The sequence below is a fragment of the Gymnodraco acuticeps genome, unplaced genomic scaffold, assembly GCF_902827175.1.
Source record: "Gymnodraco acuticeps unplaced genomic scaffold, fGymAcu1.1, whole genome shotgun sequence".
NCBI classification, from domain to species: Eukaryota; Metazoa; Chordata; class Actinopteri; order Perciformes; family Bathydraconidae; genus Gymnodraco; species Gymnodraco acuticeps.
In genome coordinates this window covers 1,978,580-1,991,867 of record NW_022990391.1, presented here as the reverse complement: position 1 = coordinate 1,991,867, position 13,288 = coordinate 1,978,580, and the positions used below count along the sequence as shown (strand labels likewise).

The window sequence follows — 13,288 nt, the reverse complement described above, 5'->3', positions numbered from 1 at the left end:
ATGGTGATGATGATGGTGATGGTGGTGATGATGATGGTGATGATGATGGTGATGGTGATGTGATGGTGATGATGATGGTGGTGATGATGATGTGATGATGGTGGTGATGATGATGTGATGATGGTGGTGATGGTGATGATAATGATGGTGGTGATGATAATGATGGTGGTGATGATGATGATGGTGGTGATGATGATGTGATGATGATGATGGTGGTGATGGTGATGATAATAATGGTGGTGATGGTGATGATGATGGTGGTGATGGTGATGATGATGATGATGGTGGTGATGATGATGATGGTGGTGATAATGATGGTGGTGATGATGATGTGATGATGGTGGTGATGATGATGGTGGTGATGATGATGTGATGATGGTGGTGATGATGATGTGATGATGGTGGTGATGGTGATGATAATGATGGTGGTGATGATAATGATGGTGGTGATGATGATGTGATGATGATGATGGTGGTGATGGTGATGATAATAATGGTGGTGATGGTGATAATGATGGTGATGGTGATGATGATGATGATGGTGGTGATGATGATGATGGTGGTGATAATGATATCATAAGTTGTAGTCACTGTTCCTGTTAGATGAGGGCTCTCTGCTGTCACTGACTGCCAGGCGCTCCAGAGCTGACACACAGAAAGAGATTCAGAGTCTTAGGGTGCCTGACTGCCAGAGCAGGAGTGAGCTAAATGTATGAGCGATGGTTAGGTTAACATTATACTGAAGATGTGTGTGTCTGTGTGTGTTACCAGGGTAGGAAAGTCTCTTCTCTCCCTCATTGATTTGAACTGCAGTCTTTCCTCGATAGGCCACTGAAAGAGAGACTCAGACAGATGAGAGACAAATACTTTCTATAACGTTCGTCTGTGAACAAATGTCATATACAGACCCAAAGCAACGATCTCTGTCCATCCCTCAACACGCTCCCATCAGGCTTAAGATTCACACACAATCCAATGATGATGGATGGACAACTTGTCCTTTAAACACTGTGTGTGTGTGTGTGTGTGTGTGTGTGTGTGTGTGTGTGTGTGTGTGTGTGTGTGTGTGTGTGTGTGGTGTGTGTGTGTGTGTGTGTGTGTGTGTGTGTGTGTGTGTGTGTGTGTGTGTGTGTGTGTGTGTGTGTGTGTGTGTGTGTGTGTGTGTGTGTGTGTGTGTGTGTGTGTGTGTGTGTGTGTGTGTGTGTGTGTGATTTACCACTGTGACTCTGCGTAGGTCCGATCCAGCGGTTCTGCCTCCTTTCAGATACTAAGAACCAAAAACATAGCAACCTGAACACTAAACACACATTTACATACTGCAGATCATTTCTAGAATTTAATCAGATTTAAAACAACTGCCTTTCTTTGACATCATCTTTAATCTGACAAATCCTAATTCGAAAATATCAAACGTTCTTGTGTGTGTGTGTGTGTGTGTGTGTGTGTGTGTGTGTGTGTGTGTGTGTGTGTGTGTGTGTGTGTGTGTGTGTGTGTGTGTGTGTGTGTGTGTGTGTGTGTGTGTGTGTGTGTTGTGTGTGTGTGTGTGTGTGTGTGTGTGTGTGTGTGTGTGTGTGTGTGTGTGTGTGTGTGTGTGTGTGTGTGTGTGCGTGTGTTGCACACTCACGTCTGTTCTGCAGGGCTCTGACGGTGGGTCTGGTGAAGCGGATCAGGACCAGGACCAGCAGCAGGCAGCAGAGCACAGCTGTCCCCCCTCTGTAGGCCTGCAGCTGCCCCTGCACATCTGGGAGGACTTCAACTGGACACACACAGGAGACACACACACATGTGGCTGTTGCATGCTTTTGTTTCCACCTACAGTCCCCGCCATCTCCTCTGGCCCCGAGGAGAGGCTGCCACTGTGCTCCCCAGGATCGAGAGCAAAGAGACCCTCTGCCTGGTGCACATGTATTTCATGGTGTTTGTAGTACAATGTTGACTTTATTTGCACATTCTTTCCATATATATATACAGTGGAGGAAATAAGTATTTGATCCCCTGCAGATTTTGTAAGTTTACCCATTTACAAAGAAATTACCAGTCAGTCATTTTAATGGTAGGTTAGTGAGAGTAAGAATATCAAAAAGAGACTGGCTAGGCCCCTCCATTACCTCAATGTCAATGTGCTTCTTCTTTAGCCCCTCCTGTGTTGCCTTGGCCGTATGCTCAGGGTCATTGTCCTGCTGGAAGACCCCTCCATGACCCATTTTCAGTGTCCTGTCTGAGGGAAGGAGGCTATCGGCCAAGATGTTAGGGTACATGGCCCCGTCCATCGTCTCCTTGATGCAGGGAAGTGGTCCTGTCCCCTTAGCAGAGAAACACCCCAAAGCAGAATGTTTCCACCTCCATGCTGACGGATGGTGTTCTGGGGTGATACTCAGCATCTCTCTTCCTCCAACACGGCGTGTCCAGTTGATGCCAAAGATCTCGATGTTGGTCTCATCTGACCACATCCTCTTCTCCCAAGCCTTCTCTGAATATTCAGATGTTCGTTGTCAAACTTCAGACGACCTCTCATGTTGTTCTTGAGCAGGGGGCCTTCAGGCGCTGCAGGGTTTGATCCATTATGGTGTAGTGTGTTACCAATAGTGTTCTTGGTGACTGTGGTCCCAGCTTCCTTGAGATCATTAGCAAGTTCCTCCGTGTAGTTCTGACCCCTCACCTTTCTCATGATCATCAAACCCCACGGGGCCAGATCTTGTGTGGAGCCCCAGCCCTCGCGAGGGCGACTGATGCTCATTTAGTCTTTCTTCCAGTCCTGAATAATGGCACCAACAGTGGTCTCCTTCTCTCCAAGCTGCTCTCTGATGGTCTTGTAGCCGATCCCAGCCTGGTGCAGGTCTACAGTCTGGTCCCTGAGGTCCTTAGACAGCTCTTTAGTCTGGCCCATGGTGGAGAGGTTGGAATCTGATTGGTTGATTCTGTGGACAGGTGTCTTTTATACAGGTAACCAATTGATATTAGGAGTACTATTTTTTTCCATGTACCCTAACATCTTGGCCGATAGCCTCCTTCCCTCAGCCAGGACTCTGAACATGGGTCATGGAGGGGTCTTCCAGCAGGACAATGACCCTGAGCATACGGCCAAGGCAACACAGGAGGGGCTAAAGAAGAAGCACATTCAGGTGAGGGAGGGGCCTAGCCAGTCTCCGGACCTTAATCCCATAGAACATCTGTGGAGGGAGCTGAAGCTTCCAGAGGCCAAGCATCAGCCTCAAAACCTGAAGGGTTTGGAGAGGGTCTTCAGAGAGGAGTGGACCAACATCCTTCCTGAGATGTGCGTACCTGGAGACCAGCTTCAAGAAGGGTCTGACCTCTGTGTGTCCAACAAGGGTTTCTCCACCAAGTACTAACACATGTTCTGCAAGGGGATCAAATACTTATTTCCCAAAGTCAAATGCAAATATATTTGTATCTTTCATATAATGTCCATTTCTGGATGTTCTTTTTGATATTCTTACTCTATTCAAATAAACCTACCATTACAATGACAGACTGTTCATTTCTTTGTAAGTTACTTACAAAATCTGCAGGGGATCAAATTATTATTTCCTTCACTGTATATATATATATATATAATAAGAAAAAGAAGAATACAACATGCTCCTTCTCGTGTCTCTACAAAGGGGGCACACTGCAGACAGACCACTGACTTGTTTATGGTTCTGCTAACATATTAATTATGTACAAAAATAGTAAATCAGACAAGATGATCCGATCAGTTTCAAGGATGGGAGGGAAGGCGTTTCACACATGTAACACTGAATCCCTTTGACAGAACAAAAGTTGCTCTTTTTTCTTCACCCGCAATTCAACTGGGCCAAAACCTCTTTTTCAATCAACAGACAGGGTCACAGACTGATGACAACACTAAATAAGGCAGTTCAAAGTGAGTGTGCAGTTTGTCTGCCTCATGATGATGGCTGCAACAGACCTGCTACCTCTGCTCAGCTGGTTTCTCTGATAATATCCAGATTGAATGTGGATCAAACTGGATCAAAAGTTCTTAATAAGTCATAATATAATTACAGAGAAGTTTTGTATTTTGGAACATGTTGGTAGCTATCTGACCTGATATCACACAACACACAGAATGAGTGGTGGTCCGTCAGAAGGCTGGACACAGCTGTGGACAACACTGTGACCCTCATCCTTCACATGCTGCCAATCACTGTCAGTCATCTCAAAATAACATGATGTTTAGTGACTTATTATTATGTGGCACGGTTTTTTTTCTTGGTGTGGACTGTGTTTTAGTAAGAATCACACTCCTGTTTCATCTCTGCTTATATTGCAGGCTTTCTATAAAGTGACATTTGTGTTAAGGGTTAAAAAACGGTCTGGTACTGAAAGTAGCATTGATTGCATGAACATTTAATAAGAAAGTTTCTGATTTAAATCCAAATGTTCCCATATGTAACATACATATATTATAAGTCATTCTGTTTTTATTTGGCTATTATGGTTAACACACGAATAAACATGGAGACATTAGAGACTGTTTAATGTTCTATACATTTGAAATGTGTTTTATGAAATAACTTGATTTCCCCTCATTTCTGATATTTGAAAGAAGTGTGGAAATCAAAGGTGTACCGATACCACATTTTAATAGTGGTATGGTTTTTGCGATAACACTTCTGCTAAAGGCTGCCAAGTCTACCATGTCAAACCATGAGAGGGCATGACAACACTTTAGCTCACACACACACACACACACACACACACACACACACACACACACACACACACACACACACACACACACACACACACACACCAACCTGGGCAGCGGACCCTGAGGGTCTCACAGCTGATCTCCTCTGCTCCATTCTCAGTGATGTTATGACCTTGCTGCTCCTCTCCTTTGACCCAGCTCATTGAGTTTTTACATCCTCGCTGGTTCTCACACACACTTCTCAAAATATTCAGGATGGTTTTTTTACTTCCATGACAGACAGGAGAGGAGGAGTTGGCGGGGTGGTAGAATATCAGCTGGACGTCTCCTTCACATTGACTCCTCCATGTGATGGACAGGAGGCCTGTTGGAGGGGCAGGGCTGCTGGGGATGGGGGGGCAGGAACAGCCCCTGGTGCTGCTGTAAGTATGGGGGGGCTCTGTGATGTTTGGCCCAGGTGTTGATTGGTTGGATTCTGGGAGAAGAAGATCAGTTAGTATGGAGAAGGCATAAGTCAAACTGTTCCTCGGGTCCCTGCGGAGCTGAAGCGTGTGCCTTGCTCAGCGGACTGCGGGGAGACTGGGTCTGCCTCTCAGGCAACATACTAGCATCTGGATGGAGGGTGGGCATCCTGAATAAAGAAATGCTAGACAAGCACAGCGCTCTGAAGATGAGAAAACACAATTATTTACATTATGGGGTCACTGTTCACGCTCTGTGTGTGTGTGTGTGTGTGTGTGTGTGTGTGTGTGTGTGTGTGTGTGCGCGCGCGCGCGTGTGTGTGTGTGTGTGTGTGTGGCCTAGCATTACTATACTTGTGGGGACCTAAATCTGTTTACACAGTCACGTGTGGGGACTCGCCTCCCTTATGGGGACAAATTGGAGGTCCCCATGAGGGGAATCATTGATTTTAGGGTGAAGACTTGGTTAGGTTTAGGATTAGGGTAAGGGTTAGGCATGTGTTGGTTATGGTTAAGGTTAGGATAAGTCTCCAGGAAATGCATGTAAGTCAATGTAATGTCCCCTGAAGTGATGTATACATGGTATGTGTGTGTGTGTGTGTGTGTGTGTGTGTGCACTTGTATTGATTACAATTATAATGTTGAATTACAATTCTGTTAAGGATCTTTCTATCAGCAGTGCCATATTGATCCACTTCATATATGAAATGATGGTTAGGTAATCCCAATATGTTTTATGTATTCAAGCTGTCATTTACATTTTGCATTTCATTATTTAAGAATCAGCCTGATAAATACAAAAACATGTATTATAAATATATGACATAAAAATACAATTTAGTCATGAGCTATCCTGTTCATGATGTCAATGACATTCACAAGAAAATATTTACAAAAAGGTAAGTTTGACCCAAAAAGCTGTGTGTGTGTGTGTGTGTGTGTGTGTGTGTGTGTGTGTGTGTGGTGTGTGTGTGTGTGTGTGTGTGTGTGTGTGTGTGTGTGTGTGTGTGTGTGTGTGTGTGTGTGTGTGTGTGTGGTGTGTGTGTGTGTGTGTGTGTGTGTGTGTGTGTGTGTGTGTGTGGCTTTGGGAGGGGCTCCTGCAAACATTACTGAAACTGTCTGCAGATGTGTGATGCAATGATTTGAAAAAGCAAAATATGTGTTCAGCCTGGGTGGGCCACATTTTTCAAAAATAAATCCCGATGTATGTATAGCGTATGAATATGTGACACTTCATTAGTACGGGTGAAAATAATATATTCATTATTAGTAAGTTATTTATAACAATATATTTTCATATAAATATCAGCATTATGTATTATATATAATTCATTATATATTGTTTAATAGATCATTGAAATTCCTTACTCTTAGAACAAATTTGTTATTTGTAACTTTTTCTTCTTATGTGTTTTAGTTTGTTTTGTTCTTTGTATGAACATATTAAATGAAAATGAATAAATGTGTACCTGATGCAGCTAAATGGAATTCAGCTATTGTTCATCTGATTATTTAAACCTGTGTTTTTATAGTGTTATCTTTTACATTTTAAATTCTATATATATTTTTTTAATTAAATTACTTAAAACACGTTTAACTAGATTTAAAAAACAAATATAAAATCAAGAAACGGTTTCTCCACGTTAATTTGTCCTATCATGTCTGTGTCCAATAAAATGTTAATACCAGGTTGAGATATTTTGATGTGCGATAATAAAGGAATCACAGTGATCACATCCTGTCGGGTTTGGGTTGCAATTTAAGGTGAAAAATCAACGTTCAAAACTTTTTACGAAGTGAATTCTAATGCTAAAGATTAAAAAACATAGTCATTCAACATGTAATATTTAAGTTGCATTACTAATGATAGAGTTACTTTATTGTAAACCATGTTAGTGCAATGTTATGTGATCATTAGTTATATGTTTATGTGTGTATATGTTTATATAGATATATATTTATTCGTTTTATGTGGAATTGCACTGCGAGGATTGCTTTTTTAAATGTTGTTGTACCTGGTGCGATGACAATAAAGGAATTCTATTATATTCTGTGTTTTTTTTAACGCTGTCACACTGAGTCATTATGATGATGAAATATGATTGAGGAGGGACGGTTTGAATATGATAAGAGAGGCACGAGTGTGTGTAAAGTTACCATGGTGACAGTCATTTTCTCCTCTGTCTCCATGACTGTCTGCCGTTTATTATTGTCATCTCACTTAAATGTGGGCTTTCACACATGATTGAGTGCACTAGAAAATACATAAAACAAAGAACAATTCATGCTCTCAATATTTGTTTACATTCTAATGGGTTGATGGACCTTTTTCACAGGAGACCGTTTTAATTCTCACAGCTCTGGAAGACTTTTCCCTTCTGGGGAGTGCGGCCAAAGAGCCACAAACACAAAGCCAGGGTACAACAAGTGGTGTCCATCAATTAAAGTCTTGTTGTATAATCTGTCATTAATCATGATTAATCAAAAGTATAAGATACTAGTATTTAGTCGTTTTGGGAGAGAGAAAACCAAGTTGTAACAAAGAACTGAGGACAGAGAAATTGAGTTTTTTTTACTATATTATACAAGTTTCCGACACTAAAGCACGGACAGAGCTGCTGTCACAGAGAGCCGCAGAGACTCCCCTCTGTATGATGTGCACTAACATATGTTCATTTGGCAGGATTCATACTGCAGCACTATCTGTTCCTACAGTGGAGACCCTCTCCGCTACCTCACATCCTGTGTAACGTTAAGAAACTGGAGCATGATTTAAAGAAATGCCTTTCCTTCATTTTTACCACACCTAAAGAGCGAGTGCAGAACATTGGTCATGGATCAGGTGTTCTGTTACAGTGAAGGTTTTAACTGATGTCCACTGCTCTCCAGTCAGTGAGGACATGTAGCTTGAGGCACGTAGGCATATAGCTTGAGGCAGTTCCTCGACTTTCTTTGCTCTTTCACTGCCAAGCAAATCATGGTAAACATCGGCACGAAATTATGGGAGGACGATGGGGTCAAACTTGGTAATTTGATTCTTTTTTTTTTATGTATTAAAGTGTCCAGATTCATTTTGAGCGTTAACGTGTTAACGGTGACAGCCCTAACACACACACACACACACACACACCACACACACACACACACACACACACACACACACACACACACACACACACACACACACATAAATGGAATGCAGCCATGCGTAATGTCATCAGTTCACCTGGTGAATGACAAGTTAAAAGGTCTGCTGTGGGGAAGGGCTCCTAAGTGTAGAACCATATTGAGAGTTGAATGCTTGAAGACAAGGGTTTGACTGAGGTTCCCCTGAGAGGACTCTGACTTTGAAATGAATTCAACAACAAGAGACAGAACGCCAGGACAACGAAAACATTTACCGCGTCCCTACAATTAACACATGCAACTTTGTAGTTTAAAATAATTTAGAAATACTATGGTGCTAATAGCATATAGTGTACGCTAACATTTTAAGCAAAAAGCAGATCAAATCTTTAGCTCTACTTATGTTAAAATCATGTTTAATATACAGTATTTTCAAATAAATCTGTTGTTGTGGATATAAAATGTATTTAGCCTTGATTTAGCTAATGGGATCACATTATTTTACAAAGCAATAGTTTGCGTGTACGGTGAACTGTTGCTAAATCTACTCTACTGAGTGCCACAGTAAGTGAATCAGACTTATATTATATTTAGATGTAGGCCACCTCCACCAGACCATGTTGATTTCACAGTCACATGGTCTGCAGAACTACAGTATGAGCCCCAGATAAGACGACATTTGACCATTTAACCAACAGGAAAGTCAACTGTAGCTGTTTGTTACCTGGCCATTTATCAGGCCACACTATGGTGATGCTGTGTTTGGACATTATGACTATCTGGGAGACAATGTGTTCCACAATGGTCACAGGTTTTCACATGCTTTTTCTCATGTCTTGTTTTTTGTGTAGTGGATGAATCAAATATGAGATATAATATTTTCTCACATATTTTTTGTTTCGATTGTAAACGCTGTTAGTAACAAGTATATAACAAAAGATATAACAAGTTTTACACTTCTTATATATTGTATGAGTTTTCAGTTCAGGCCTGGTAGTGTCCAATTATCTCAATGGATTAAGGCTAACACTTGTCTGTACTCCATAGTCTCAATAATAATGTGCACTTACCAGCAGTCATGAGTAAAAGAGTTGAGATGGTCACAACAGTCCTGATATCCATAACAGAGCTATGAACAACAAGTAAAGGTGGAAGACAGACAGGCAGACAGACAGGCAGGAGGAGAACCAACAACACAAATCAGATCAAGACGCCAGCAACAGAAAAACAGATGAGAAAGGAAGCGGCGCTCTCTCTCCGTAACGTGAATCACTTCATCTCTCCTGCTGCTGCAGACTTGCACATTTCCTCTGTTCAAAGGGAGCATGCAGCAGAGAGGTAGAGGGGGTGGGGGAACGAGAACTGATGATAAGAAGGGAGGATAGAAGAACAGGTATGACGAAGAGCGAAATGGAAGAGTTACGTGACTCTGAACTAGATCTACTTTTTTTGTCAGGGGCTGTGAGCTGAACTGTACGATGGAATCAAAACCTGTATGTGTGATACAGCCAACCAAATACTCATCATGAAAAACACATGTATCACTGCAAATACTTACCATAGCAAAGCTTAAGATTGTTTACTCACTACATGTGTAGAAACACCACCTAGTGCTAATATTGCGTCCAGCTTAACTATTCCCAACATTTATTTTTACTTGCAATAGTTTGATTAAAGGTTTGTATTGGTTAAATACTGTTTACCCAATTGAAAGGGAATATTAAGGTTAATGTTTAGGATACATTTCAAAATGAACATTATCAAGTAGCTCAGCTTTATTGATATTTCAAATGAAATTCCTGCAGACATTTTACCCTTCTCCTGTGACTTTGTTGTAGATCGTTTTAACCGTAAACTACCATTGACAACAACAACCATTGAGACAGCTGAAACATTTCTTGTGACCTGAAACCACCTGGAAATAAATGAAATCAAAAAAAGAAAATAACAATTATGTTTGAAAAGCAAAAAGAGACTAAGAAAGAATAAATGATTGAACAGCTGAAAATGTGCTATAAGGCCATCAAACTTACAAGTCACTCATAACTTAAAAACGGAACCATCCGAAAAGAAATGTTCTCAACCAAAGATCACTTTAATTAACCCTGCTCTTACAAAATGTATGTACTATGTTTGCCAATTCCAAGTGTGAATAATGTACAGAACACTAACATCAAAAATATAAAAACAAATGTTTTTAAGGTGTACCCATGAATTTAAAATGAAGGGTTATTTCCCAATTCAAACTATTTTATTTAACAGTTTTTTCTATATCGTAAAAATCTCTTATGGAATTGTTTTCTTAACATCGTAAACCCCTTGCTTATTTCCAGCTGCCTTAGAGACAGCCTGGTGAAACTACAGAGCAGCATCCAGTCTGCCATTTTTCAGAATCAGAATACCTGTATTCGTCCCGTAGAGGGGACATTTACATAGTTACAGCATAAGTGAAGACAGAGACACACAAATTAACACTATTAGAAAGTACATGAACATAATATTTCAAATGTAATAACATGTAGAGAAGATGTTTTTAATAAGTTGATTGATTTTTATAAATGTTGGTTTATTGATTTTATTCATTCTCACAGTTTTTTGAAGTATGAAAAGACAGACAACTTCTAAGTTGAACTATTTATTGTAAAGAGAGCAAACGATATATATTACTTGGCCAAGGACTCATCACGTCTTTGGGAATCACAGGCAGCAAATCTGTAATCTGTAACCACCAAATCCGTCAAATCAAATCAAGTTTTATTTATATAGCACATTTATAAACGATTTTTGGTCGAGCCAAAGTGCTGTACATAAAATAAAAATAGCCTACAGTAGAGACACTTTACAGCAAATACAACAGCACAGATTGTTCAGAATATCAGTATGAGAAAAACCACACCCTCTATCCTTAGACCCTCACATCGTACAAGGAAAAACTGCCAGAGAAAACCCCACAGTTTAAAGGGGAACATGGGAGAAACCTCAGGGAGAGCAACAGAGGAGGGATCCCTCTCCCAGGACGGACAGACGTGCAATAGATGCCGTGTGTAAATCGAAGAGATAATACATTTTACAGCATATAGACCGAATGTTAGGAAATGCATGTGTCTGTAATAAGAAGATGAATCCACGAGGATGTCAGCTACAATCCTGTGGAAGCCATCAGGGAAGCAGCATGACGAGACCCAAGGCAGGACCGCAGAGACAGGTTCAGCCACGACCCGAAGTCCACGACTTAATCCAGAACTCGGGATAGAGGATCCAAGACACAGGACTACAGCAAGAGGATCAGCCTCGACTCCGGATCCCGGCGTAAATATAGATAGTCCAGAGCCTCGAACCTCGTGCGACAATACATTTTATTACACAGGGCGTTGCCCGTACATTTTTGATTGGTCAAGACTAGCTGAAGAGATACCGCGGTTTAGACTTGGTTCTCTTTGGTTGGTGCGCAGACTCAGATAGAGTCTCTTGGCAACACGATCCTCCAATCAATATTCAGCCGGCCTGTGGAAGTCCCTCCCTACTCTGGCACCATCATACATAATTTGTTTTGATGAAGCTTCTACAGAAAAGTGGAATCTTTGTTATACTGATTCCCAGCTATGCGTGGGCGCGGAGCTAACCCAGGCGGCCAAGGCCATAGCCTCAATAACTCATTGTTTCTACAGTGCCTGCATCTGGCTTCTGCTACTTTCTTCTGACTATTCCCTTCCTTGGTATCTAACCCATCAGAACCTGGGATTCTATAGTCATAGCAATCTCATGAGCACAATAAGCATATCATGTAATAATAAGAATCAGTCTTGTAATGTTATATAAAAATAGACTCCACAAGTATACCAATCCGTCTCCAGTTTAGCTATTTATTTAAGATTGTAAATTACATCAGATGTAGACAGGAGCCAGCTCTCTGTTCTACTCTGTTGTACTAAGTGCTGCTTTTGATTTCCAATAACAATCTTATTGGCATTTGTGGTATTGGCTTAAATCGTACTTTACTGTTTTTTGTTTACATGGATGAATGGTCCTTTAGGATGAATTGTGGTGTCACCCAAGGCTCAATGTTAGATCCTACACTTTTTTAATCAGTATATGCTTCGAACTTGATACACGGCATACGTTTCCATACTGTAGTCCTACATTGCCCTGTTTCCTGATGACTCTGAAACAATTATGCCCTTTTAAAATGCATTTTAGAATATTCTTCAGCCAAAACAGGACAAAACCAAACTTTGGATGATTGGTTCTGGAAACTGAAACTGCAATAAAAACCATGTAAACTAGTTGAGAACATTTCAATTTGATTCAGAACAGAACCACAAGAGTCTCTCTCAAGTCAGCGCAGAAAATATAATGCATGCTTGAATTACCTGTATGATGTTTTTTTGTAATGCTCAACTTCTGTGGCCTCCCGCACAAGAATATATTGCAACTGAAACATAGCATCTTATCTGAAGAACAAGCTGTTTTTAGAACGTAGCACGTTTCAACAAATCACAATCGTGAGAATCTTGAGCGAGAAATACAGCGACCATCAGATGGAGAAACACCACAACTACTCTGAGTGATACAGTAGGGTGTGGAGAGACACTCGGTTGATGTGAATTAATAAGCAAAAAATTGGCACAAACGTTGTCAAAATAATGAGGGGTTAAATAAAAAGACAACAATAACTTATGCAGGTGCATCTCAGACCTGGTAATGAGGAGAAAATCGGCCTTTATTACAACAAATGCAGCGTTGCTCCTGCTGGGGGACAACGCTTATTAACATGCCCCAATGTTATTAAGCCTAGAGCCCCCCATAAAATAAGTCTGGCTAATATTTTTTTTAAAACTCTGAAGGCCTTTATCTCATTTCGGGTTAAGTTACAGTCATCATGTTATATGGAGTATTTTGCCTAAAATGTTGAGGACAAAAACCGAACAAGCATCATTGGAATTGGCCTCTTAATCATCTCACTGCTCCCGCCCCCCCACAACAGGGGGGTCCACAGTAAAAAAAAGTAACCTAATGAAATGAATGT

General features: G+C 40.9%; 1 protein-coding gene across 1 annotated transcript; it reads right to left on the bottom strand.

Moving 5' to 3' along the window:
* Positions 1 to 456: 456 nt before the first annotated feature.
* On the bottom strand, positions 457 to 9,560 carry LOC117551582. Its single transcript, XM_034224493.1, has 6 exons — positions 9,333 to 9,560; positions 4,782 to 5,150; positions 1,625 to 1,756; positions 1,217 to 1,267; positions 769 to 831; positions 457 to 645 (listed from the first exon to the last, which is right to left on the bottom strand). Exons 1-6 carry the CDS (start codon positions 9,382 to 9,384, stop codon positions 575 to 577), a joined length of 738 nt encoding a protein of 245 aa, XP_034080384.1. The 5' UTR covers positions 9,385 to 9,560; the 3' UTR covers positions 457 to 574.
* Positions 9,561 to 13,288: the final 3,728 nt, after the last annotated feature.

Bases quoted from the DNA above. Each gene is read 5' to 3' on its own strand.
- LOC117551582 (XM_034224493.1), bottom strand. From the start codon at position 9,384: ATGGATATCAGGACTGTTGTGACCATCTCAACTCTTTTACTCATGACT. The intron at 832-1,216 runs GTAAATCACACA...TCTCTCTTTCAG, and splicing joins ACCTACGCAGAGTCACAGTG to TGGCCTATCGAGGAAAGACT. The intron at 646-768 runs GTAACACACACA...TCTGTGTGTCAG, and splicing joins GAAGAGACTTTCCTACCCTG to CTCTGGAGCGCCTGGCAGTC.